The sequence below is a fragment of the Notothenia rossii genome, assembly GCF_949606895.1.
Source record: "Notothenia rossii genome assembly, chromosome: 7".
In the NCBI taxonomy this organism is placed as follows: domain Eukaryota; kingdom Metazoa; phylum Chordata; class Actinopteri; order Perciformes; family Nototheniidae; genus Notothenia; species Notothenia rossii.
Genome location: NC_136905.1, coordinates 85,098,455 through 85,124,450, shown reverse-complemented (window position 1 = coordinate 85,124,450; position 25,996 = coordinate 85,098,455). Strand labels below are relative to the sequence as shown.

The 25,996-nt window shown below is 40.0% G+C and overlaps 2 protein-coding genes across 2 annotated transcripts in view; both read right to left on the bottom strand.

Moving 5' to 3' along the window:
• Positions 1–639: 639 nt before the first annotated feature.
• LOC307046518 (uromodulin) lies at positions 640–14,457 on the bottom strand (the record flags this gene model as incomplete). Its single annotated transcript, XM_079692893.1, has 9 exons — positions 14,247–14,457; positions 12,197–12,285; positions 11,985–12,089; positions 7,230–7,390; positions 5,816–5,951; positions 5,054–5,148; positions 4,110–4,278; positions 2,371–2,491; positions 640–815 (listed from the first exon to the last, which is right to left on the bottom strand). The coding sequence occupies exons 1-9, from the start codon at positions 14,347–14,349 to the stop codon at positions 640–642; spliced, it is 1,155 nt and encodes a 384-aa protein (XP_079549019.1). The 5' UTR covers positions 14,350–14,457.
• Positions 14,458–19,195: 4,738 nt separating this feature from the next.
• The window catches only part of LOC307046517 (E3 ubiquitin-protein ligase SHPRH-like), a 27,882-nt gene continuing 21,081 nt past the window's right edge, over positions 19,196–25,996 (bottom strand). The window contains exons 17-18 of the mRNA XM_079692892.1: positions 25,670–25,750; positions 19,196–19,935 (exon numbers count right to left, since the gene is read on the bottom strand). Coding sequence (XP_079549018.1) covers positions 19,842–19,935; positions 25,670–25,750 — 175 coding nt within the window. The 3' untranslated portion in view covers positions 19,196–19,841. The remainder of the gene's footprint in view (positions 19,936–25,669; positions 25,751–25,996) is intronic.

Sequence of the window (25,996 nt, the reverse complement as noted above, 5' to 3'; positions counted from 1 at the left end):
TGAACTACTCTACAGTGTTGGGTTGTTAGACATAGAGGGTACATGTAGCTGCAAATAGATCACACTTTAAAACCTTTATTAAGCTTATTTTCAACAATTCCTGAAGACATGCACCAGACTTATTGTGATAATACATCAGACTTGTACACGCGATTGTATTTTTATATGTTTTTGTGTTTGAGAGAACGAATAAGTAATATTTTTACAATATGTTGTCAATCATCGTGCAAAAAGTCAGAAAATGTCTCGTAGATATGTTCCCAGTTTTTTTTTTATCACATTAAGGTGAATATCTTAAATCTAAACATCTTACCATGAATTTTAAGGAACTTTTTCAATATTTCCTGAGATTTTATGAACCATTAATGAATGATAATGAATATTTGATGTGTATTTGTAGCCGTGGTGGATTTCTGTCCTCAGGAGGCGACCTCAGAGAGGGTGTGGATGTTGGACAGGTAGCCCCCCCCCCTCAGGAGGTGACCTCAGAGAGGGTGTGGATGTTGGACAGGTAGCCCCCCCCCCCCCTCAGGAAGGCGACCTCAGAGAGGGTGTGGATGTTGGACAGGTAGCCCCCCCCCCCCCCAGGAGGCGATCTCAGAGAGGGTGTGGATGTTGGACAGGTAACCCCCCCCCCCCTCAGGAGGCAACCTCAGAGAGGGTGTGGATGTTGGACAGGGTGAGTTGAGCCTCTCTGATTGGATAGAAGCTTCTGGAGCGGAGCCACAGGCGTCCGAAGAGCCCGGAGACCAGCAGGAGGACCAGAACCAGCAGACTCCCCAGAACCAGGGTCCCCACAGCAGGGAGCCCCCCACCTGCAGGAGAAACTCACCTCAGTACACACACAGGTACTTTATACTGACGTCAGTACACACTGCAGGTACTTTATACTGCTCTAGAGTACACACTGCAGGTACTTTATACTGCACTAGAGTACACACTACAGGTACGTTATACTGCACTAGAGTACACACTGCAGGTACTTTATACTGCACTAGAGTACACACTGCAGGTACTTTATACTGCACTAGAGTACACACTACAGGTACTTTATACTGCACTAGAGTACACACTACAGGTACTTTATACTGCACTAGAGTACACACTACAGGTACTTTATACTGCACTAGAGTACACACTACAGGTACTTCATACTGCACTAGAGTACACACTACAGGTACTTTATACTGCACTAGAGTACACACTACAGGTACTTTATACTGCACTAGAGTACACACTGCAGGTACTTTATACTGCACTAGAGTACACACTACAGGTACTTTATACTGCACTAGAGTACACACTGCAGGTACTTTATACTGCACTAGAGTACACACTGCAGGTACTTTATACTGCACTAGAGTACACACTACAGGTACTTTATACTGCACTAGAGTACACACTGCAGGTACTTTATACTGCACTTGAGTACACACTGCAGGTACTTTATACTGCACTAGAGTACACACTACAGGTACTTTATACTGCACTAGAGTACACACTGCAGGTACTTTATACTGCACTAGAGTACACACTACAGGTACTTTATACTGCACTAGAGTACACACTACAGGTACTTTATACTGCACTAGAGTACACACTACAGGTACTTTATACTGCACTAGAGTACACACTACAGGTACTTTATACTGCACTAGAGTACACACTGCAGGTACTTTGTACTGCACTAGAGTACACACTACAGGTACTTTATACTGCACTAGAGTACACACTGCAGGTACTTTATACTGCACTAGAGTACACACTACAGGTACTTCATACTGCACTAGAGTACACACTACAGGTACTTTATACTACACTAGAGTACACACTACAGGTACTTTATACTGCTCTAGAGTACACACACAGGTACTTTATACTGCACTAGAGTACACACTACAGAGGGACATACTGCTCTAGAGTACACACTACAGGTACTTTATACTGCACTAGAGTACACACTACAGGTACTTCATACTGCACTAGAGTACACACTACAGGTACTTTATACTACACTAGAGTACACACTACAGGTACTTTATACTGCTACACACTACAGGTACTTTATACTGCACTAGAGTACACACTACAGGTACTTTATACTGCACTAGAGTACACACTACAGGTACTTTATACTGCACTAGAGTACACACTGCAGAGGGACATACTGCACTAGAGTACACACTACAGGTACTTTATACTGCTCTAGAGTACACACTACAGGTACTTTATACTGCACTAGAGTACACACTACAGGTACTTTATACTGCACTAGAGTACACACTACAGGTACTTTATACTGCACTAGAGTACACACTACAGAGGGACATACTGCAGATTTAAAGACTCATTCATATAAACCACACGTACTCAGATCAGGCGTCCCAGCGTCCTGTAGGAGGCGTCTGATTGGTCCGTAAGACACGGTGTGAGACAGAGGAACGTCTCTCCGAGTCCGGATCAGTTCTTCCTCACCGACCGAGGAACAGTTCTGGGTTTCAGAGGAAACAGGAAGTAACACGTCTGGATGTAAACAACAACAAATCAGTCAACAACACGTTCAGGAGAACATGTTTAATAAGAGAACCCCTCAAGAGCATATTCAAACACAACTACAGGAAAGAACAGAAACAACATGGAGATCTCTTTGTGTGTGATTATCCCTCACGGTTAAAGAAAGGAAGACAACGTGAATAAATACAAAAACCTGTTCAATAAAAACTAATAAAGATGAAAGACCAATCAAAAGGTTGTCTCTGATCAAACTAAATAAAAACTAAAATATTAAAACCTTTAAAAAAAAGAAAGAGAAAACAATTACTATTAAAAAAATAATAATAATAGTAAAAGATAAATAATGAAGATTTAAAGACTCAAGCTATAAAATAAATGAAGATTAAAAGACTATTTAAAATGGGGTGGGGGGGGGGGAGGGGGTTTCATGGTGATATCTTAAATATGTCCCCCTGCAGTGCCCCCCCCCCCCCCCCTGTATGGTCAGAGGGTCTATTTTAAGGTAAAGCTCCTCTTAAAGCGTGTCTGAACCGGCCCCTCACTCAGAGGTATGTCGGGTGGTTTTGGGGGGGTCTCTCTCTCCGGCTGGCACTAAAGCAAAACCTATAGAATAAATAAAACAAAACTAATAATAAAAAACTAAATCAGAGTGATGTTGGGGGTTTTATTTGGGGTGTTTTTGGGGTTGTTTTTGGGAGTGTTTGGGGGTGTTTTTGGAGAGTGTTTTTGGAGGCTGTTTTTGGGGGGTGTTTTGGGGGTGTTTGGGGGTGTTTTTGGGGTTGTTTGGGGTGTTTTTGGGGGGTGCTTTGGGGGGGTGTTTGGGGTGTTTTGGGGGGTGTTTGGGGGTGTTTGGGGGTGTTTTTGGGGTTGTTTGGGGTGTTTTTGGGGGGTGCTTTGGGGGGGTGTTTGGGGTGTTTTGGGGGGTGTTTGGGGTTGTTTGGGGTGTTTTTGGGGGGGTGCTTTGGGGGGGTGTTTGGGGCTGTTTTTGGGGTTGTTTGGGGGTTTTTTGGAGAGTGTTTTTGGAGGGTGTTTGGGGGTGTTTTGGGGGGTGTTTTTGGAGAGTGTCTTTGGAGGGTGTTTGGGGGTGTTTTGGGGTGTTTTTTGGAGAGTGTTTTTGGAGAGTGTTTTTGGAGGGTTTTTTTAGGGGTGGTTTTTTGGGGTGTTTTTTGGAGGTTTTTTTTAGGGGTGGTTTTTTGGGGTGTTTGGAGGTGTTTATTTGGGGTGTTTTTGGAGGGTTGTTTGGGGGTGTTTTTGGGGTTGTTTGGGGTGTTTTTGGGGGGTGCTTTGGGGGGGTGTTTGGGGTGTTTTGGGGGGTGTTTGGAGGAATGTATTTGGGGGTGTTTTGGAGGGTGTTTTGGGGGTTGTTCGGGGGTGCTTTTGGGGTTGTTTGGGGGTGATTTTGGGGGTTGTTTTGGGGGGCTGCTTGGGGGTGTTTTTGTTTTTTTTGGGGTGTTTTGGGTTTTATTAGGGGGAGGTTTTGGAGGGTGTTTGGGGGTATTTTTGGGAGTGTTTGAGGGTGTTTAGGGGTGTATTTGGGGGGTGTTTGGAGGGGTGTTTAGGGGTGTATTTGGGGATGTTTTTGGGGGGTCTCTCACCGGCTGGCACTGCCCTGAGCTGAGGCTGCAGATCTGGACGTTGCAGTGCAGAAATACGTTGGTATACGAACTGCCAACGAACTTAAACATCTGGAGCCTGAACGCAGCGTCGGGCCCCTCCCCGTTCCTCAGGACGCTCAGAGTCTGAACGCTGGAGAGTACCGGGCAACTGAGGAAGGGGAGAATGGAGAATAAAAGATATTAAAAATAAGAGGCAAGAATACATTTTAATCCTGTGGTGAATGAAAAAACTAGGTGAAGAAATGCTCTTTAAAAATCCTGCATTTACAGATTCAATGAGATAGAAATCTAATAAATGTGCATTAAAATGTATTTTAATTATAAATTAATATTGTTCAGAAATTATTTAGGATGGATTTTGTGCAAATAAAAAATTTCCCAAGAAAATACAGATTTATTGCATCTTATTGCTGTAGCTGGTGGAGATAATTTGAACTATTTTACACTTCTGGATGGTTTAATTTATAATAATGTATCATATTTGACCAACAGGTAATACATGCAGAGTAACTATAGCAGTCTGATTATTGTAATGCAGTACAAATAACAAAAATGTAATGAAATATTCAATTAAAGTACAAATTCCTCCCTATTTGACCAAAGGACTTCAGTAAATCTGCTGTGTAATAATACTGCAGATGTTCAGGGATCCTGCTGGGTGTCAGGCATAGGCATGAGTGAGCAGGGACGTGCACAGCTGTTTGTGTGCACACGTGCGCTCTCAGACAGGAGTCACATGACGCGTCTGAGAAACAGAGTCTGCTTTCGCATTTCAACACGCCGTGGAAACAATACACTGATCTGAGACCATTAATAAACGCCTTTAATCCAGATTGATTAATCCTGCGTCTTTATTAATCCAGGTTCTTTATTCTTACTTCTTTATTACTGGTTCTTTATTCTTCTTAAATGTCCATTGTTACCTGTCTCTGATGAAGGTGTACTGGATGTTAGAGTAGGGGTCACTGGAGGGGGTCGCCCAGCATCTCTCCATACGCAGCATCAGGTGAGCAGGGATCTGACACACACACACACACACACACACACACACACACACACACACACACACACACACACACACAGTGAGTAAACAGCAGTGTGTGGGTGTTGGGTTTCGTCACAACATGTTGCTTAAGGTGGTGTAACAACCGGCTCTCACACACACACACACACACACACACACACACACACACACACACACACACACACACACACACACACACACACACACACACACACACACACACACACACACACACACACACACACACACACACACACACACACACACACACACACACAATAATCCCTGATCATCATATTTAACCCACAATATACACTATGTTTTTATTGAAGTTATTTGAATCAAGACACAAAGTATTAAATGTGCATATTTTTTTCAAATTAAATAATTGCTTCGTTGTTCCATAAGCTACACACCTGCTTAAAAATAAAAAGTTATCTACCATTAAAAAAATGCAGTTATTTAATATTTTAATGCCATAAAGAATAAATAAGTTAGTGACGATAAATAAAAACTGTTTACGGTTATTTTACTTTTTAGAATGTGATTTACCAGAAGAAATATATATTTGAACAGGGGTGAACCATTACAAGTAGGTATGATTCAGACGAATCCAAAATGTGATTTATTCGTATTCTGGAAGTTAAAGAAGGAGTTTCACCATGAACACTTTGACGAAGACGTGGTCCTCCAGCCTGAGGGAGGGCACGGTCGTCCAGCGGTCCTCGAACGCCTCGTCTTTGAACAGAAGCATCGAGACGGAGAAGTTCCCGTCCTCCGTGTTCAGAGTGATGGTCCTGTGACATAAAGGGAAACAAATTCATATTTCATCATAACAACAGGTCGTCAGGGTCATTCAAGCAATTATCGGTCATTTTGTGTTTTCATGTAACGATTTTTAATTGTTTGTGCTTTTTTTTGTCGTTTTTTTTTATTTTCAATCTTTCATTTAGCTAATTCTGTACAATAAGTGGTTATTTTTAAATGTTTGTGTAGTTTTTTTTAGGTTGTTTTGTGTAGTTTTTTTTATTGTTTGTGTTTCTTTTATCATTTTCTTTTCATTTTTAATCTTCTATTTAGCACATTTTGTACAATTAGTGGACATTTTGTAATGTTTGGCCTTTTTCAGATTTTGTAGTCATTTTATTCAATTATTTGTAATTTTGTGGGGGTTTTTTGGGTAATTTTTGTAGGTAATTATTAGTTGTTCTGTTTCATTTCTGGCACATTATAAGCCTTGTTTTATTTATTTTTGTTAATAAAATATTGTACAATAAGTTGTCATTTAGTTTTTTTAGTGATTGTATTTAATTATTTGTAATTGTGCGTGTTTTCTTTGGGTTGTTTGTGTAATTCTTTATACATTTCCTCTTTTTCTTTGTATTGATTGTTTTTCTTTAAGGTAATTGTAGGTAATTATTGGTTGTTGCCGTTTCATTTTTGGCCCCCTCCACCACCAGGCCCTCTCCACCACCAGGCCCTCTCCACCACCAGGCCCCCTCCACCACCAGGCCCTATCCACCACCAGGCCCTCTCCACCACCAGGCCTCCTCCACCACCAGGCCCTCTCCACCACCAGGCCCTCTCCACCACCAGGCCCTCTCCACCACCAGGCCCTCTCCACCACCAGGCCCTCTCCACAACCAGGCCCTCTCCACCACCAGGCCCTCTCCACCACCAGGCCCTCTCCAGGCCCTCTCCACCACCAGGCCCTCTCCAGGCCCTCTCCACCACCAGGCCTTGTTTTATTTATTTCTGTTAAAGTTGTATCTTGTTATATTTTACTAACTATTCATATTTAATAGTTAAACAAAATTGTTGTAATTTTTTGTCGTTTTTGGTTCATTTTCTATCTTTAATTTAGCTAATTTAGTTTTTGTAGTCATATTTTTTAATTATTTTGTTTCTTTTGGGTTGTTTTGTGGAATGTTTGACTTAATTGCACCTTTTTTTGAATTGATTGTTTTTGATTTTTTTGGCATTTTTAAGCCTTGTTTTATAAATGTCTGTTAAAAAAACAACAAAATAAAATTTTAACTATTCACATTAAATATCCCCCCCCAGGTGAGCCCTACCTGAGGTGCACGTGCACCCCGTGGCCCCCCCCCGGCTGCTGCACCAGGTACCGGACGGGGTATCTGCAGCTGAAGGTGATGTTAACGTAGTTCCTGGTGATCACCTGAGACTCGTTGTTATGGATCGAGTTCGTGAACATGATGTGGGACTGGTCCGACACCTGAGGGGAAACACAGGTGTTACAGCAATCAGCACATTTAAAACGGACTTACAGAGCTTTCACATAATAACTGAGAGGACTCATTCACACAGAGAATGCAATGAACTGTGTTACAGTCAGACCACACACACACACACACACACACACACACACACACACACACACACACACACACACACACACACACACACACACACACACACACACACACACACACACACACACACACACACACACACACACACACACACACACACACACACACACACACACACACACACACACAAATTGTGTAATTTTCACCAAATGCTGTCTTTTTTTTGTTTTGATTGTTTTTCATTTAGGTCATTTGATTATCGGTTGTCCGGTTACATTTTTGTCACTTTTAGGCCTTGCTTTATTTATTTTTGTTAATAAAAAAACAAGATAAACCTCTAACTATTCTAATTGAATAGTTAGCGGTTTTTTTGTAATTTTTGTTCATTTTTCTGCAGGAACAAGGGGATTTTTCCTCCGCAGAACATTGACATGCACCACAGAATATGGAGACACTTTAACAAGTGGTCCCACTCTGCATTAAATGATGACGTGTTGGCGCCCTCTAGTGGTGGAGAACAACAACATTAAAACATATATCTTTTAAGGTGAAAATCGATATTATTTTGATTATTTACAAAAAATATATATTGAAATGAATTCCCTATAAACAAATAAAACAAGAGAACGATTTGCTGATTCTGAATAAAAAACATAATATGTTTTTGATAATTTACCACAAAACAAAAACATAAAACAGGATAAAGATATCACAGATAAAAACCAATAAGAGTGTTTCATATCAGCGGCGTTTCACCCTGTCGTCGTGAACAGGAGGCGGGATTAACAGGGCGATTTACTGCCTTCCCATTGGAAGAATAATCATCCCTACTCAATCAATCAACAACTTTATTAATCCTGCAAGGGGCAATTGGTTATGAGCAGCAGCTTATGTCATGAACACAGGCAGGAACATACAGGAAGAAAACACACAGATCCACCCGGGAGCACAGATGTGGATCATTCCAATTTACACTATAAATAGTTCATAGCATCACAATAATAAATAAATAATCAAGTTAAAAGCCTTTCAAGAATTTAAAAGTTTGAGTGCAGAAGGGATGAATGAAGTGTCTATCAAACTGTAATGATTGTAATGATTGTATTACTTCATGCATTTTACTTAACAGACAATACGTGGTTTGTTCTTGTTTGTCAAGCTTTGATTTCTGTGATTTTGTTCATGTTATTTTAGACTTTAATAGCATTTAATATATTGAGGTAAATATTAGAATAGAATAGAATTGGGAGGGATTCAACCCGCTTTAATGGTCACACATGCAGAGCACACAGCACACAGAGTGACATATGTTATTTGCTTTTAAGCCATCCTAGTGCTGGGAGTCTAGCACCAGGAGTCTAGCACCAGGAGTCTAGAACCAGGAGTCTAGTACCAGGAGTCTAGTACCAGGAGTCTAGCACCAGGAGTCTAGCACCAGGAGTCTACAGGAGTCTAGTACCAGGAGTCTAGAACCAGGAGTCTAATATCAGGAGTCTAGTACCAGGAGTCTAGAACCAGGAGTCTAGTACCAGGAGTCTAGTACCAGGAGTCTAGAACCAGGAGTCTAGAACCAGGAGTCTAGTACCAGGAGTCTAGAACCAGGAGTCTAATATCAGGAGTCTAGTACCAGGAGTCTAGTACCAGGAGTCTAGAACCAGGAGTCTAGAACCAGGAGTCTAATATCAGGAGTCTAGAACCAGGAGTCTAGAACCAGGAGTCTAGTACCAGGAGTCTAGTACCAGGAGTCTAGTACCAGGAGTCTAGAACCAGGAGTCTAGTACCAGGAGTCTAGAACCAGGAGTCTAATATCAGGAGTCTAGTACCAGGAGTCTAGTACCAGGAGTCTAGTACCAGGAGTCTAGAACCAGGAGTCTAGGACCAGGAGTCTAGAACCAGGAGTCTAATATCAGGAGTCTAGTACCAGGAGTCTAGCACCAGGAGTCTAGTACCAGGAGTCTAGGACCAGGAGTCTAGAACCAGGAGTCTAGTACCAGGAGTCTAGTACCAGGAGTCTAGAACCAGGAGTCTAGAACCAGGAGTCTAGTACCAGGAGTCTAGAACCAGGAGTCTAGAACCAGGAGTGTAATACCAGGAGTCTAGAACAAGGAGTTTAGTACTAGGAGCAGTGGGCAGCTATTGCACAGCACCCGGGGAGCAATGGGAGTAGGGGGGAAGGGGGGTGTCCCGTGCCTTGCTAAAGGGCACCATGGCAGGGCAGGAGGTGAACTGGGACCTCTCCAAGTAGAAGTCCACACTCCATATTTAGGCCTGGTCGGGGACTAGAACCGGCGACCCTACGGCTCACAGCCCCTACTGACTGATTACAGCAGGAGACATTGATTTAGAATAAACAGTAAAAGGAGAAAACACACTTTTTATTTCCACAACGTGTCTTCTCCACATTCAGGAGTATATATATCAATATATTTGTATTTGATTTAATATTATCTTTATAATGCTCTCATTATAACGTCTTTGTAAGACGTTGCTTTGGTCGGGACCCCCTTGAAAACCAGACGGTGCATCTCAAGGGGTTTATCCTAATAAATACACGTCTGTATATATCTCCATGTAAACCCTGATCATCTGGATCTGAGGGGCCCCTCAGGGTCTTTCAGAGGGTCTTTAGGAACAACGCAGGCCTTATTTCCTCAGTCCCTACCCCCCTCTTTGTCCTTTCCTTTATCACGTGCTATTAGCTGCCTGTTGTCCTACAGAGCCCCCAGTGTACGTCTGAGAGGAACCCCCTCCTCTCTAAAGGGGATAAATCCTGCAGAGTGGGTCTGCTCCCTCAGAGACCGAAGACCTCGTTAAGATGAATTTATGAAGATGAGGAGCCGCTGTGTGAATAGCGGTTTGTTAAAGTCCTTCCAAACGTCCGGACCACGAGCTCATCTGGATTCATTCAAGCTTTAAAGGATCCTTAGAGGTTAAGACACCTTCAAAGGTCCCATAGGATAGATTCACATTGTTCAATGTTCCAAACTCACATTGGTTTCTCATCCAGCATCTCTGTATAGTGTGTGTATTCACTCTCTGTCCTACACGGCTTGTTGGAGCTCCTGCCCCCCCCCCCCCCCCCTCCCTGTGAGCCCAGTGGCCGTCTGCGAGACACAGCAAAGCCTAGCCTTGAAAAACACACACAAACACACACCCACCTCCCCCCCCTCCCCCACGCACACACACACACACCCGCAGCCTGGCTGGGAGTTTGTGTGTCTGCCCGGCTGAGCTCCGTGGTGTCTCGCTGTCTCGCAGACCCCACACCAGTGAGCCAGCTCACCGTGTCCCGCTCCTCGCAGCAGCGAGCCTCGCAACGTCCCGCCGAGTGTGTGTGTGTGAGGAAGTCCACGGATTGGTCCAAACGTAACGGCTAGGCAGACGTAACTTAAGGTCCATTTGGACCAATCTGCGGAGCCGTTACGTCACTATACCCGAGAAGTAAACAATGGAGAAAGATAAATGTCCAACGAGGCGTTCTGGGGCAGACAGGTCTTCTCTGTTAGAGTGTTACTCCCTAGAGGGTGCACTCTGAGGGTTTGAGACTCTGCAGAGCGTTCACATGCAGAAGCTACAGAACACAAGGGGACGGGTCAGAACCAGAGAAGCATGACGTGGGACCTTTAATTGATTTTGTGCTTTTAGGTAATTATCCGTTGTTCTGTCTCATTTCTGGCAATTTTATGCCTTGTTTGATTTATTTTTGTTATTGAAATAAAACAATATAAGAACAAAAAATGACAAAATACTCTATGAATATTTCATAGTTAGAGCATTTTGTCACAAGTGGTCAGCGTCAGAGAGGAACCCCCTCCTCTCTAAAGGGGACACATCCTGTCCTGCAGAGTGGCTCTGCTCCCTCAGAGACCGAAGACCTCATTAAGATGAATGAAGATGAGGAGCCGCTGTGCGAAGAGCGGTTTGTTAAAGTTCTTCTAAACGTCTGGACCACGAGCTCATCTGATTCAGGGTCACTCAACGAGACGCAGGAGCCTCTTCACCAGAGCATTCATTTACAATAAGCCTTTAAACATGCTTTCATTTTCAGAGGTTTATATTAATGTTGCTATAGTGCTCTTACTATAATGTATTTTTATTTATACACATATTTTAATTATATGTATTTAGTTTGATCTTTATTGCATTTTCCCTTCATTTTATTTAACTTTTTATGTTTGCATTCATATTTTAAATGGTATTTATTTTGCCTTTATTGGAAATGTTACTTTAACCTTTGTGTACGTAAATATTTTATTTAATTTTCGATGTTCTATCTTTGTATTTATTTCAATCTTAAAAGGAGCAATCGTCACATAAGCCAATTATGAAAAAGCTCATTGTATTTGGATGTCCAATGAAATGCAATTTGCTTGTGTTATTGATTTCATATGAAGTCGTAGTTTGGCAGATCCCGCAGACATGGCCTCATGTAGGAAGCAGTATAAGACTTGAATGCACTTTAGTGATCTATATCAGGGAAGGGATTGAAGGAGGTACCATCATCGTCCCGCAGTCGGACAGATTGGTCTTGATGCTGAAAACATAATCCTCTCCGACCTCAACGCCTCGGCACTCTGGATCGTTCAGATGCAAATCCCCAACCTACACACAGGAAAAAGCTATTATTGAGCAAAAGAGAAGATGCTGTTGAGGAGAATACTTCAGAGATACTTCAGAGATACTTTAGAGTTTACGAGGGTCTCTCTTACGAAAACGGGCGGGTCTTTTCTGAGGAAGAAGATGCTGGGAATCACCACCTTCATCTGGTCGTTGGAGCAGAGCACCGTCTCATTCAGATCTGATCAGACGGGAGGAATACGGATCAATCATACAGATATACGTTATTATATTCACTCTGTGTAAAATATCAGGACTCTCCGCAGAGAGGGCAAAAGTACACACATCCTTTACTCAGGTAGAAGTACAGATACTGGTGTTTAAAAATACTCTGGTGAAAGTAGAAGTACTGACTAAACTTCTTTCCTCAAGTCAAAGTAAAGAGGCTTTGAAATGTACTTCAGTAAAAAGTACCCATAACTAGCAGCTGTTTTAAAGAGTACCTGACCTCCCTTTATATTAATAGAACAATAATGTCATTGTTAGCTAATGAATGTTTCCATGGTGACCAACGGCAACATGACAACGTTTCCATTGGTCCCTCTTCTTTAGAGAAGACCAGGAAATGATGGATACACGGATCGTGTTCAAATCAATAGGCACGCAATGACTCTGAATAATAATGATCACGCCACCAAACACACATTCAGACTAAAGGAACCAGCCTGTTTGGAAAATGAGAGAAGTAGAAAGTACAGGTATTTGAGTTCAACATGTAAGAAGTAGAAAGTACAGGTATTTGAGTTCAACATGTAAGAAGTAGAAAGTACAGGTATTTGAGTTCAACATGTAAGAAGTAGAAAGTACAGGTATTTGGGTTCAACATGTAAGAAGTAGAAAGTTCAGGTATTTGAGTTCAACATGTAAGAAGTAGAAAGTTCAGGTATTTGTGTTCAACATGTAAGAAGTAGAAAGTACAGGTATTTGAGTTCAACATGTAAGAAGTAGAAAGTACAGGTATTTGAGTTCAACATGTAAGAAGTAGAAAGTACAGGTATTTGAGTTCAACATGTAAGAAGTAGAAAGTTCAGGTATTTGTGTTCAACATGTAAGAAGTAGAAAGTACAGGTATTTGTGTTCAACATGTAAGAAGTAGAAAGCTCAGGTATTTGGGTTCAACATGTTAGAAGTAGAAAGCTCAGGTATTTGGGTTCAACATGTTAGAAGTAGAAAGTACAGGTATTTGTGTTCAACATGTAAGAAGTAGAAAGTACAGGTATTTGAGTTCAACATGTAAGAAGTAGAAAGTACAGGTATTTGAGTTCAACATGTCAGAAGTAGAAAGTACAGGTATTTGTGTTCAAAATGTAAGAAGTAGAAAGTACAGGTATTTGAGTTCAACATGTAAGAAGTAGAAAGTACAGGTATTTGAGTTCAACATGTAAGAAGTAGAAAGTACAGGTATTTGAGTTCAAAATGTAAGAAGTAGAAAGTACAGGTATTTGAGTTCAACATGTAAGAAGTAGAAAGTACAGGTATTTGAGTTCAACATGTAAGAAGTAGAAAGTACAGGTATTTTTGTTCAACATGTAAGAAGTAGAAAGTACAGGTATTTGAGTTCAACATGTAAGAAGTAGAAAGTACAGGTATTTGAGTTCAACATGAGAGAAGTAGAAAGTACAGGTATTTGAGTTCAACATGTAAGAAGTAGAAAGTACAGGTATTTGAGTTCAACATGTAAGAAGTAGAAAGTACAGGTATTTGAGTTCAACATGTAAGAAGTAGAAAGTACAGGTATTTGAGTTCAACATGTAAGAAGTAGAAAGTACAGGTATTTGAGTTCAACATGTAAGAAGTAGAAAGTACAGGTATTTGAGTTCAACATGTAAGAAGTAGAAAGTACAGGTATTTGTGTTCAACATGTGAGAAGTAGAAAGTACAGGTATTTGGGTTCAACATGTAAGAAGTAGAAAGTACAGGTATTTGTGTTCAACATGTAAGAAGTAGAAAGTACAGGTATTTGTGTTCAACATGTCAGAAGTAGAAAGTACAGGTATTTGAGTTCAACATGTAAGAAGTAGAAAGTACAGGTATTTGAGTTCAACATGTAAGAAGTAGAAAGTACAGGTATTTGAGTTCAACATGAGAGAAGTAGAAAGTACAGGTATTTGTATTCAAAATTGAGGTAAGTGAGGTTCTTACCCTCATTACCTCTGCCCGTCCTACCACCTGTCCTCTGGACCCTAACCCTATGAGGTGCCCAGTACTTCGACCGCGGGGGCAATGCTGGTAGATCGCGAGTCATTCATAAAAAAAAAAATCCAGCTCCGTTAAAATAAACATGATCCCTCCTCCCTTGGCCTCCCTGCCACTTAATTCAGGAGTTAATAACACGATAAACACGAAAAATCCAGACGAGATCTCTCTCTCGGTCGGTGTGCGAGGGGGCGGGGCAGTTTACACACACGCAGCTGCTACATGCAGCAACACACTGCGGGGATAGCGGAGAGAAGCGCTCCACGGTGTGGTTACATGTTACCCGTCTTGAGGTGGACAATGCTCGTTGCCAATAGTGTTTATCATGTGAGGGCGGTAACACGAGCAGTTTGTCTAAACATTTATCAAAGAGCTCCACATTCAGACGGAGGAATGCACCGGGTTCCACTGTCTTTCTAGAAGCTCTATAGCCCCGTCCACGAGTAACGCTTCCACGTCAGGTGTTATGTATGCTAGCAGCAACACACGGAGTTAACTACATTATACAAACATGGGTTAATGATTAGAGGTTACAGAGTTATTTATTTAGTTAAAGTTTCAGCTATTCTGTTTACAGTTCTGTCATCACATTATTTAATACGATTTGTTAAAACGTTGTTTCTTTTTATGTGAAATATTATGTATATAATTAATAAAAAGCAATGTTAATTTTGTTCAAAATGTGTTTAGTTAATTTAATAATATTTGTATTTTTGAATCAAGTATTCATCTTTATTGTCTTCATTGTTAGTTTCCACATGCCTAAAACAACCTCAAGCTAAATCTAAAAGTTGATGGCTAAATAAGAGCGTTTGAGAAATTGTGCAAGGCGTACAGTAATAGTCCGAACAGTCCATTAAACGTTTCATTAATCGATAGATTCATCGATTATCAAATGAGTCGTTTGTTGCAGCCCTGTAGTTATCCCACGTATAAATAAAACGTGTTATTCAGCAACCCTTGCAATTCGGGATTGTATTTTTGGTTGGTAGACCTCGGTGAGCTGGTCATTTCAAAAGTAGCTCACCAGCCAAAACAGTGTTCACCCCTGCAGCCTATTTGTACTCCACTACTTCCCTGGTTGTCTTTGAGACCTGACGTACCAATAACTACATGTCAGGGATTAAAAACACGTGGGAGTACTGCAGCACTTCTACTAAAATGGACTTTACTAAATCTATCTGGTAACTACATTTACTTTTTAAAATAAGACTTCTTGTGATGCATTATAAAGACAGCTAAATCCTTAATTTAGTAGTTCTTTACTGGACTTGAAGCTAGACCAAGTATCATCTATTTGAAATACAGAGCGGCAACTTGGTTTGGTTTATAAAATATCAGGAAGTCTTGACAAAGGGTTATCTCAGGTCCAGAGATATTCACTGGAATATAAAACAAAGCAGCAGAACTCCAGATTAGAGAGGAACTTGAACTTTCAGCCAAGTCTCTAAATATTTGGAGAAATGATTTAATATTTCTTCTGTTGATCCGCTGATGTTTTGTATTCTGGCTCTTTAAGGGATTAAACCTTTTTGAATTCAATTTGTCCTTCCTCAGTCTTTTCAATAGAAATGACTGTTCGATGATCAAAGTAGATTCTGTAGATCCTCTAACGTTTCTTTCTCTGATGAAAACAGACTCTTTAAATACCTGCATCACGTTTTGCTTTTGCTCTGAGACTAAAGTCCTGACTTTTCTCCAACATGTTTTGTTGCTGATGAAAACATGACGAGTGATTCTTACCTGTTTCTGTGACCCCTGACCCCGGCTCTCCCTCCTCTTCCTCCTGCAGGAACCCAGCTGCTGTCCTCAGGACGACCAGGATCCAGAAAAACACCAAGCGGCTCGCTGCCATCTTCTCTAACTCTCTGAGAATCTCTGTGTCTCCCTGTAACTCCTCTGAGGGTCTCCAGGGTCTCCTCCTGTCAGCTGTAGATCTGTCCTCTAAAGAAGCGGACCCTCCTCTAAAACACCAGCCTGAGTGATGCTCCCCTCACAATGAGATTCCTGCGTGAACAGAGGGGAGTCCAGGAAACAAGGAGGAGCAGGCAGTAATGGATTACAAGTACTGGGATTACACCATCAGGGCACAACAACAAACTGTAGTCCCTTACAGTCTGGAGTACCCAGGTCTGGGACTTGAGTAAAAGTAGAAGTACTCAGATCTTGAGTAAAAGTAGAAGTACTCAGATCTTGTTCTTGAGTAAAAGTAGAAGTACTCAGATCTTGAGTAAAAGTAGAAGTACTCAGATCTTGTTCTTGAGTAAAAGTAAAAGTACTCAGATCTTGAGTAAAAGTAGAAGTACTCAGATCTTGTTCTTGAGTAAAAGTAAAAGTACTCAGATCTTGAGTAAAAGTAGAAGTACTCAGATCTTGTTCTTGAGTAAAAGTAGAAGTACTCAGATCTTGTTCTTGAGTAAAAGTAGAAGTACTCAGATCTTGTTCTTGAGTAAAAGTAGAAGTACTCACGTCTTGTACTTTAGTGAAAGTAGAAGTACTCAGATCTTGTACTTGAGTAAAAGTAGAAGTATTCAGATCTTGTGCTTGAGTAAAAGTAGAAGTACTCAGATCTTGTACTTGAGTAAAAGTAGAAGTACTCACGTCTTGTACTTTAGTGAAAGTAGAAGTACTCAGATCTTGTTCTTGAATAAAAGTAGAAGTACTCAGATCTTGAGTAAAAGTAGAAGTACTCAGATCTTGTAATTGAGTAAAAGTAGAAGTACTCAGATCTTGAGTAAAAGTAGAAGTACTCAGATCTTGTACTTGAGTAAAAGTAGAAGTATTCAGATCTTGTGCTTGAGTAAAAGTAGAAGTACTCAGATCTTGTACTTGAGTAAAAGTAGAAGTACTCACGTCTTGTACTTTAGTGAAAGTAGAAGTACTCAGATCTTGTTCTTGAATAAAAGTAGAAGTACTCAGATCTTGAGTAAAAGTAGAAGTACTCAGATCTTGTACTTGAGTAAAAGTAGAAGTACTCAGATCTTGAGTAAAAGTAGAAGTACTCAGATCTTGTACTTGAGTAAAAGTAGAAGTACTCAGATCTTGTTCTTGAGTAAAAGTAGAAGTACTCAGATCTTGTTCTTGAGTAAAAGTAGAAGTACTCAGATCTTGTGCTTTAGTGAAAGTAGAAGTACTCAGATCTTGTACTTGAGTAAAAGTAGAAGTATTCAGATCTTGTGCTTGAGTAAAAGTAGAAGTACTCAGATCTTGTACTTGAGTAAAAGTAGAAGTACTCACGTCTTGTACTTTAGTGAAAGTAGAAGTACTCAGATCTTGTACTTGAGTAAAAGTAGAAGTATTCAGATCTTGTGCTTGAGTAAAAGTAGAAGTACTCAGATCTTGTACTTGAGTAAAAGTAGAAGTACTCACGTCTTGTACTTGAGTGAAAGTAGAAGTACTCAGATCTTGAGTAAAAGTAGAAGTACTCAGATCTTGTTCTTGAGTAAAAGTAGAAGTACTCAGATCTTGTTCTTGAGTAAAAGTAGAAGTACTCAGATCTTGTTCTTGAGTAAAAGTAGAAGTACTCAGATCTTGTACTTGAGTAAAAGTAGAAGTACTCAGATCTTGTTCTTGAGTAAAAGTAGAAGTACTCAGATCTTGTTCTTGAGTAAAAGTAGAAGTACTCAGATCTTGTACTTGAGTAAAAGTAGAAGTACTCAGATCTGGTACTTGAGTAAAAGTAGAAGTACTCAGATCTTGTTCTTGAGTAAAAGTAGAAGTACTCAGATCTTGTTCTTGAGTAAAAGTAGAAGTACTCTGATCTTGTACTTGAGTAAAAGTAGAAGTACTCAGATCTTGTACTTGAGTAAAAGTAGAAGTACTCAGATCTTGTTCTTGAGTAAAAGTAGAAGTACTCAGATCTTGTATTTGAGTAAAAGTAGAAGTACTCAGGTCTTGTACTTGAGTAAAAGTAGAAGTACCAGAGTGTAGGAATACTCTGTTACAGTAAAAGTCCTGCATTCAAAATGTTCCTCAAGTAAAAGTAGAAAAGTATTCTCATCAAAATATAGTGAAAGACAGTAAAAAGTCATTGTGCAGATTGGTCCATTTCAGAATAATAGATATGATATGTTTTATAATGATTGATCATCAAAGTGTTCTCAAAGCTGGTAAAGGTGCAGCTAGTCTGAATGACTTTGTATACTGCAGGGTAGCTGGTGGATTTACTCCAGGTGGAACTAAAGTCTGATTTAACACTTGATTAGATTTCACATCATTCATCCACATCTGAGAAGTAACTAAAGGTATTAAATACATGGAGTGGAGGAGAAGTACACCATGTACCTCTGAACAGTAGTTGAGTAGAAGTACACAGTAGCATAACATGGTAATACTCACCAAAGTACCTCAAACTTGTCATTAAGTTCAGTACTTGAGTAAATGTACTTAGTTACTTCTCTTTAGTGATTGTAATGTCTTACATGTGTAAAGTGACCCTCTCTGCGTCTGGTAACCATGCAGAACATCAACAGCTCTCTTTGTCGTCTCCAGCCTTTGTTCTGCACACTTTAAAATCTTTACTGGAGCGGGAATCGTCCAGAGGAGAGTCATTACGAGTCAAGGGCAAAGGGCCGCGAGTGTGAGGAGCGGGGGCCGTAAAACACTTTAAACACCACCAAAAAACACACGATGTAATCCCATTCAAACACAGAGAAGGTCCCCGAACAGCCACGTGTCCAAAGCCTCCTCCAGGCACTCTGTACGTACGTGGGAATATCAATTCAAACTGTGACTTTTATACGCTGGATTTACAAGATCATTTACCGAGACGCTGGATCTGGTTTTGTCGTGTAAATCAGACGGCGTGGGCTGGATTGTGTTTGACAGGCGGGAGTAAAAAGTCGATGGCTTCCTTCCTGAAATAAAACCCAATAAAAGCACGGGACAAAAACAGCTGTCGGAACAACATCAATGTGTTTATTCCTGAATGCTCGGAGGAGATCTCAACCCTCTGTTTTCTACTTTAAATCACAGAGAGGTTAGTACACGATGGAGCTGCCACAGAAAGTCAGTTTCACAAATGTCAGAAATAGATTTCCCTCATTTTGTACCATTTTAAAGTGAATATCTTTTGGATTGTAACTAAAAAACACATGTCACAACATTACCGTGGAAAACAAGGATGGACATTTACACTCTTTTACCACATTTTAAATACCAAATCTAAAAAATTATTCATCGATATTTAAACCTACATTTAGTTTCAACCCCTGTGTATAAATCCATATATTTCATAAAAGACTGAAACAAGCAACATTCCTGTAAACAATGTAGTCTAAATGTGACCATCGAACATACAGCAGGCGCAGTAACTGATGACAACAAGTGAGAAAAGGCATTCAGACATTAAATATAATACCACGTGTTGCAGCCTGCTGTCCCTCACCTGATAACTTTGGGAATGTAAGTTTATATCAAAAAAGTTTAAATGTGCAAAATCAGAGTTTTCTATCAGCAGCACTGTTTGAAGAGTGTGTGTGTGTGTGTGTGTGTGTGTGTGTGTGTGTGTGTGTGTGTGTGTGTGTGTGTGTGTCCAGGTGTTCACATGGACTCCAGATGTTCTTCAGTAAACAGATCAGCCAGGTCGGCCACTGTCAGCACGGCGGCCTCCGAGTGCTTCATGGTGGTGGTGTGACTGGATTAAAAAGAGAGGAAGATTTGATCAGTTATTTAATTCATCTGTTCAACCCTTTAATGTCAACAAGCCTCTAAACCAATGGCTGTTGATCACTACAATTACATTCAAAATGTGTCTACAAAGTCCTCAAAAACCGATGCTTCTTAAAACTTATTTTAAGTTTAAAAAGCTGTTGTGAGGAGAGGCTAGTCAGCTGTTAGCTAGTCTGTTTTTTAGCTAGTCTGTTTTTTAGCTAGTCTGTTGTTAGCTAGTCTGTTGTTAGCTAGTCTGTTGTTAGCGTTTGCTAGTCTGTTGTTAGTATTAGCTAGTCTGTTGTTAGCTAGTCTGTTATTACCTACAGTAAAGATAAGCTAGTCTGTTTTTACTATCGTTAGTAGAGGCTAGTCTATTGTTAGATAGTCTGTTATTAGTAGAGGCTAGTCTGTTGTTAGCTAGTCTGTTATTACCTACAGTAAAGATAAGCTAGTCTGTTTTTACTATCGTTAGTAGAGGCTAGTCTATTGTTAGCTAGTCTGTTATTAGTAGAGGCTAGTCTGTTGTTAGCTAGTCTGTTATTACCTACAGTAAAGATAAGCTAGTCTGTTTTTACTATCGTTAGTAGAGGCTAGTCTATTGTTAGATAGTCTGTTATTAGTAGAAGCTAGTCTGTTGTTAGCTAGTCTATTGTTAGCTAGTCTATTGTTAGCTAGTCTGTTGTTAGCTAGTCTATTGTTAGATAGTCTGTTATTAGTAGAGGCTAGTCTGTTGTTAGCTAGTCTGTTATTAGTAGAGGCTAGTCTGTTGTTAGATAGTCTGTTATTAGTAGAGGCTAGTCTGTTGTTAGCTAGTCTGTTGTTAGCTAGTCTGTTGTTAGCTAGTCTGTTGTTAGCTAGTCTATTGTTAGATAGTCTGTTATTAGTAGAGGCTAGTCTGTTGTTAGCTAGTCTGTTGTTAGCTAGTCTGTTGTTAGCTAGTCTGTTGTTAGCTAGTCTGTTATTAGTAGAGGCTAGTCTGTTGTTAGCTAGTCTGTTGTTAGCTAGTCTGTTGTTAGCTAGTCTGTTGTTAGCTAGTCTGTTGTTAGCTAGTCTATTGTTAGCTAGTCTGTTATTAGCTAGTCTGTTGTTAGCTAGTCTGTTGTTAGCTAGTCTGTTGTTAGCTAGTCTGTTGTTAGCTAGTCTATTGTTAGATAGTCTGTTATTAGTAGAGGCTAGTCTGTTGTTAGCTAGTCTGTTGTTAGCTAGTCTGTTGTTAGCTAGTCTGTTGTTAGCTAGTCTATTGTTAGATAGTCTGTTATTAGTAGAGGCTAGTCTGTTGTTAGCTAGTCTGTTGTTAGCTAGTCTATTGTTAGATAGTCTGTTATTAGTAGAGGCTAGTCTGTTGTTAGCTAGTCTGTTGTTAGCTAGTCTGTTGTTAGCTAGTCTGTTGTTAGCTAGTCTGTTGTTAGCTAGTCTATTGTTAGATAGTCTGTTATTAGTAGAGGCTAGTCTGTTGTTAGCTAGTCTGTTGTTAGCTAGTCTATTGTTAGCTAGTCTGTTGTTAGCTAGTCTGTTGTTAGCTAGTCTGTTGTTAGCTAGTCTGTTGTTAGCTAGTCTGTTATTAGTAGAGGCTAGTCTGTTGTTAGCTAGTCTGTTATTACCTACAGTAAAGATAAGCTAGTCTGTTTTTACTATCGTTAGTAGAGGCTAGTCTATTGTTAGATAGTCTGTTATTAGTAGAAGCTAGTCTGTTGTTAGCTAGTCTATTGTTAGCTAGTCTGTTGTTAGCTAGTCTATTGTTAGATAGTCTGTTATTAGTAGAAGCTAGTCTGTTATTAGTAGAGGCTAGTCTGTTGTTAGCTAGTCTGTTGTTAGTAGAGGCTAGTCTGTTGTTAGCTAGTCTGTTGTTAGCTAGTCTATTGTTAGCTAGTCTGTTGTTAGCTAGTCTATTGTTAGATAGTCTGTTATTAGTAGAGGCTAGTCTGTTGTTAGCTAGTCTGTTATTAGCTAGTCTATTGTTAGATAGTCTATTGTTAGATAGTCTGTTATTAGTAGAGGCTAGTCTGTTGTTAGCTAGTCTGTTGTTAGCTAGTCTGTTGTTAGCTAGTCTGTTGTTAGCTAGTCTATTGTTAGATAGTCTGTTATTAGTAGAGGCTAGTCTGTTGTTAGCTAGTCTGTTGTTAGCTAGTCTATTGTTAGCTAGTCTGTTGTTAGCTAGTCTATTGTTAGCTAGTCTGTTATTAGCTAGTCTATTGTTAGATAGTCTGTTATTAGTAGAGGCTAGTCTGTTGTTAGCTAGTCTGTTGTTAGCTAGTCTGTTGTTAGCTAGTCTGTTGTTAGCTAGTCTATTGTTAGCTAGTCTGTTATTAGTAGAGGCTAGTCTGTTGTTAGCTAGTCTGTTGTTAGCTAGTCTGTTGTTAGCTAGTCTATTGTTAGCTAGTCTGTTATTAGCTAGTCTGTTGTTAGCTAGTCTGTTGTTAGCTAGTCTGTTGTTAGCTAGTCTGTTGTTAGCTAGTCTATTGTTAGATAGTCTGTTATTAGTAGAGGCTAGTCTGTTGTTAGCTAGTCTGTTGTTAGCTAGTCTGTTGTTAGCTAGTCTGTTGTTAGCTAGTCTATTGTTAGATAGTCTGTTATTAGTAGAGGCTAGTCTGTTGTTAGCTAGTCTGTTGTTAGCTAGTCTGTTGTTAGCTAGTCTATTGTTAGATAGTCTGTTATTAGTAGAGGCTAGTCTGTTGTTAGCTAGTCTGTTGTTAGCTAGTCTGTTGTTAGCTAGTCTGTTGTTAGCTAGTCTGTTGTTAGCTAGTCTATTGTTAGATAGTCTGTTATTAGTAGAGGCTAGTCTGTTGTTAGCTAGTCTGTTGTTAGCTAGTCTGTTGTTAGCTAGTCTGTTGTTAGCTAGTCTATTGTTAGCTAGTCTGTTATTAGCTAGTCTGTTGTTAGCTAGTCTGTTGTTAGCTAGTCTGTTGTTAGCTAGTCTATTGTTAGCTAGTCTGTTGTTAGCTAGTCTATTGTTAGATAGTCTGTTATTAGTAGAAGCTAGTCTGTTGTTAGCTAGTCTATAGTTAGCTAGTCTGTTGTTAGATAGTCTGTTATTAGTAGAGGCTAGTCTGTTGTTAGCTAGTCTGTTGTTAGCTAGTCTATTGTTAGATAGCCTGTTATTAGTAGAGGCTAGTCTGTTGTTAGCTAGTCTGTTGTTAGCTAGTCTATTGTTAGCTAGTCTGTTGTTAGCTAGTCTATTGTTAGATAGTCTGTTATTAGTAGAAGCTAGTCTGTTGTTAGCTAGTCTATAGTTAGCTAGTCTGTTGTTAGCTAGTCTATTGTTAGATAGCCTGTTATTAGTAGAGGCTAGTCTGTTGTTAGCTAGTCTGTTGTTAGCTAGTCTATAGTTAGCTAGTCTGTTGTTAGCTAGTCTATTGTTAGATAGTCTGTTATTAGTAGAAGCTAGTCTATAGTTAGCTAGTCTGTTGTTAGCTAGTCTATTGTTAGATAGCCTGTTATTGGTAGAGGCTAGTCTGTTGTTAGCTAGTCTGTTGTTAGCTAGTCTATTGTTAGCTAGTCTGTTGTTAGCTAGTCTATTGTTAGATAGCCTGTTATTAGTAGAGGCTAGTCTGTTGTTAGCTAGTCTGTTGTTAGCTAGTCTGTTGTTAGCTAGTCTATTGTTAGATAGCCTGTTATTAGTAGAGGCTAGTCTGTTGTTAGCTAGTCTGTTGTTAGCTAGTCTATAGTTAGCTAGTCTGTTGTTAGCTAGTCTATTGTTAGCTAGTCTGTTGTTAGCTAGTCTATTGTTAGATAGTCTGTTATTAGTAGAAGCTAGTCTGTTGTTAGATAGTCTGTTATTAGTAGAAGCTAGTCTGTTGTTAGCTAGCCTGTTATTAGTAGAGGCTAGTCTGTTGTTAGCTAGTCTGTTGTTAGCTAGTCTATTGTTAGCTAGTCTGTTGTTAGCTAGTCTATTGTTAGATAGCCTGTTATTAGTAGAGGCTAGTCTGTTGTTAGCTAGTCTGTTGTTAGCTAGTCTGTTGTTAGCTAGCCTGTTATTAGTAGAGGCTAGTCTGTTGTTAGCTAGTCTGTTGTTAGCTAGCCTGTTGTTAGCTAGTCTATTGTTAGATAGCCTGTTATTAGTAGAGGCTAGTCTGTTGTTAGCTAGTCTGTTGTTAGCTAGTCTGTTGTTAGCTAGTCTATTGTTAGATAGTCTGTTATTAGTAGAAGCTAGTCTGTTGTTAGCTAGCCTGTTATTAGTAGAGGCTAGTCTGTTGTTAGCTAGTCTGTTGTTAGCTAGTCTGTTGTTAGCTAGTCTATTGTTAGATAGCCTGTTATTAGTAGAGGCTAGTCTGTTGTTAGCTAGTCTGTTGTTAGCTAGTCTGTTGTTAGCTAGTCTGTTGTTAGATAGTCTGTTATTAGTAGAAGCTAGTCTGTTGTTAGCTAGCCTGTTATTAGTAGAGGCTAGTCTGTTGTTAGCTAGTCTGTTGTTAGCTAGTCTATTGTTAGCTAGTCTGTTGTTAGCTAGTCTATTGTTAGATAGCCTGTTATTAGTAGAGGCTAGTCTGTTGTTAGCTAGTCTGTTGTTAGCTAGTCTGTTGTTAGCTAGCCTGTTATTAGTAGAGGCTAGTCTGTTGTTAGCTAGTCTGTTGTTAGCTAGTCTATTGTTAGATAGTCTGTTATTAGTAGAGGCTAGTCTGTTGTTAGCTAGTCTGTTGTTAGCTAGCCTGTTGTTAGCTAGTCTATTGTTAGATAGCCTGTTATTAGTAGAGGCTAGTCTGTTGTTAGCTAGTCTGTTGTTAGCTAGTCTGTTGTTAGCTAGTCTATTGTTAGATAGTCTGTTATTAGTAGAGGCTAGTCTGTTGTTAGCTAGTCTGTTATTAGTAGAGGCTAGTCTGTTGTTAGCTAGTCTGTTGTTAGCTAGTCTGTTGTTAGCTAGTCTGTTGTTAGCCATGTTGAGAAGCTAGTTTGTAGTTTAATTTGCACTGTTAGCAGGGTCGGACTGGCCATCGAGACGTTCAGGACGAATCCCGATGGGCCGGTACCGAAGTGGGCCGGTCTCACGATGTGGGCCGGTCGGATAAGTCACTCCCCCCACCCCCCCATTGACAATTTACAAGTTGTACCGAAGTGGGCCGGTCGAGATGCCCGGGCTGATTTTTAGTCCCAGTCCGCCCCTGACTGTTAGTATTATTAGTATGTTTACTGTATCTTCTGTAACTCTGGCACAAGAGTTAACCCAGTCCCACAACATTTGGTGTTATAGTCATGAAACAAATCTATTGATTCGTGTTCACCATTTTCTTCGTGTCACACAGAACGATTTTTAAAGCAATGTAAATAATAACAAATTAGCAGGAAAAATAGATTTAAAAAATACAGATTTCAGTATTCTGAGGCTCTGAGACATTTATTTTCCTCGCGGACGGCAAAAAAAGTCAGACATTATACAATTTAAAATAAAAACAATAATCGTGACTTGATATTGATTAAGAACATGTTTTTATAAACCACACAGCTTCCGCTCTTCCAAGACCCGACCGGACAAAAATATGTGGTGCAGGCACGAAACACACTACCAATAGAAATACATGGTTTTTAAATCGTTCTGTGTGACACGAAAAAAATGGGAAAATTGTGATGGTGAACACGAATCAATAGATACAATTTATTTCGTGGCTATTACACGAAATGCCGTGAGACTGGGTTGCAAGAGTTTCCTTCAGTATAAGTCTTTGGTTAGCCCATGTGAGGAGAAGCTAGTGGGATAATAATGAGGTTTATTTTGTAACTTTATTCACCTTTTCTCTGCTGTCTTCATCATCGCCTGCATCCTCTCTTCAATGGTGGATTTAATGAGGAATCTGTGGACAAACGTTGGCCTGATGGACAGAAGACAACAGCTTGAATCACACAACATGGAAGAAGTCATGTCAATAAGTACTAATGCATAGATAACACTCATGACTGACTACTTTAGTGTTACTATGACCAAGTAAAGGAGTGCCACTAGTCAATGCACACACACACAGCGAGTCTCTCTAGTATAACTCAGAATGATTTATATCAAAATAATAGTGATTTTACACCAGCTTTAGGATAAACAAACCAAATAACTGGTGTCTGAT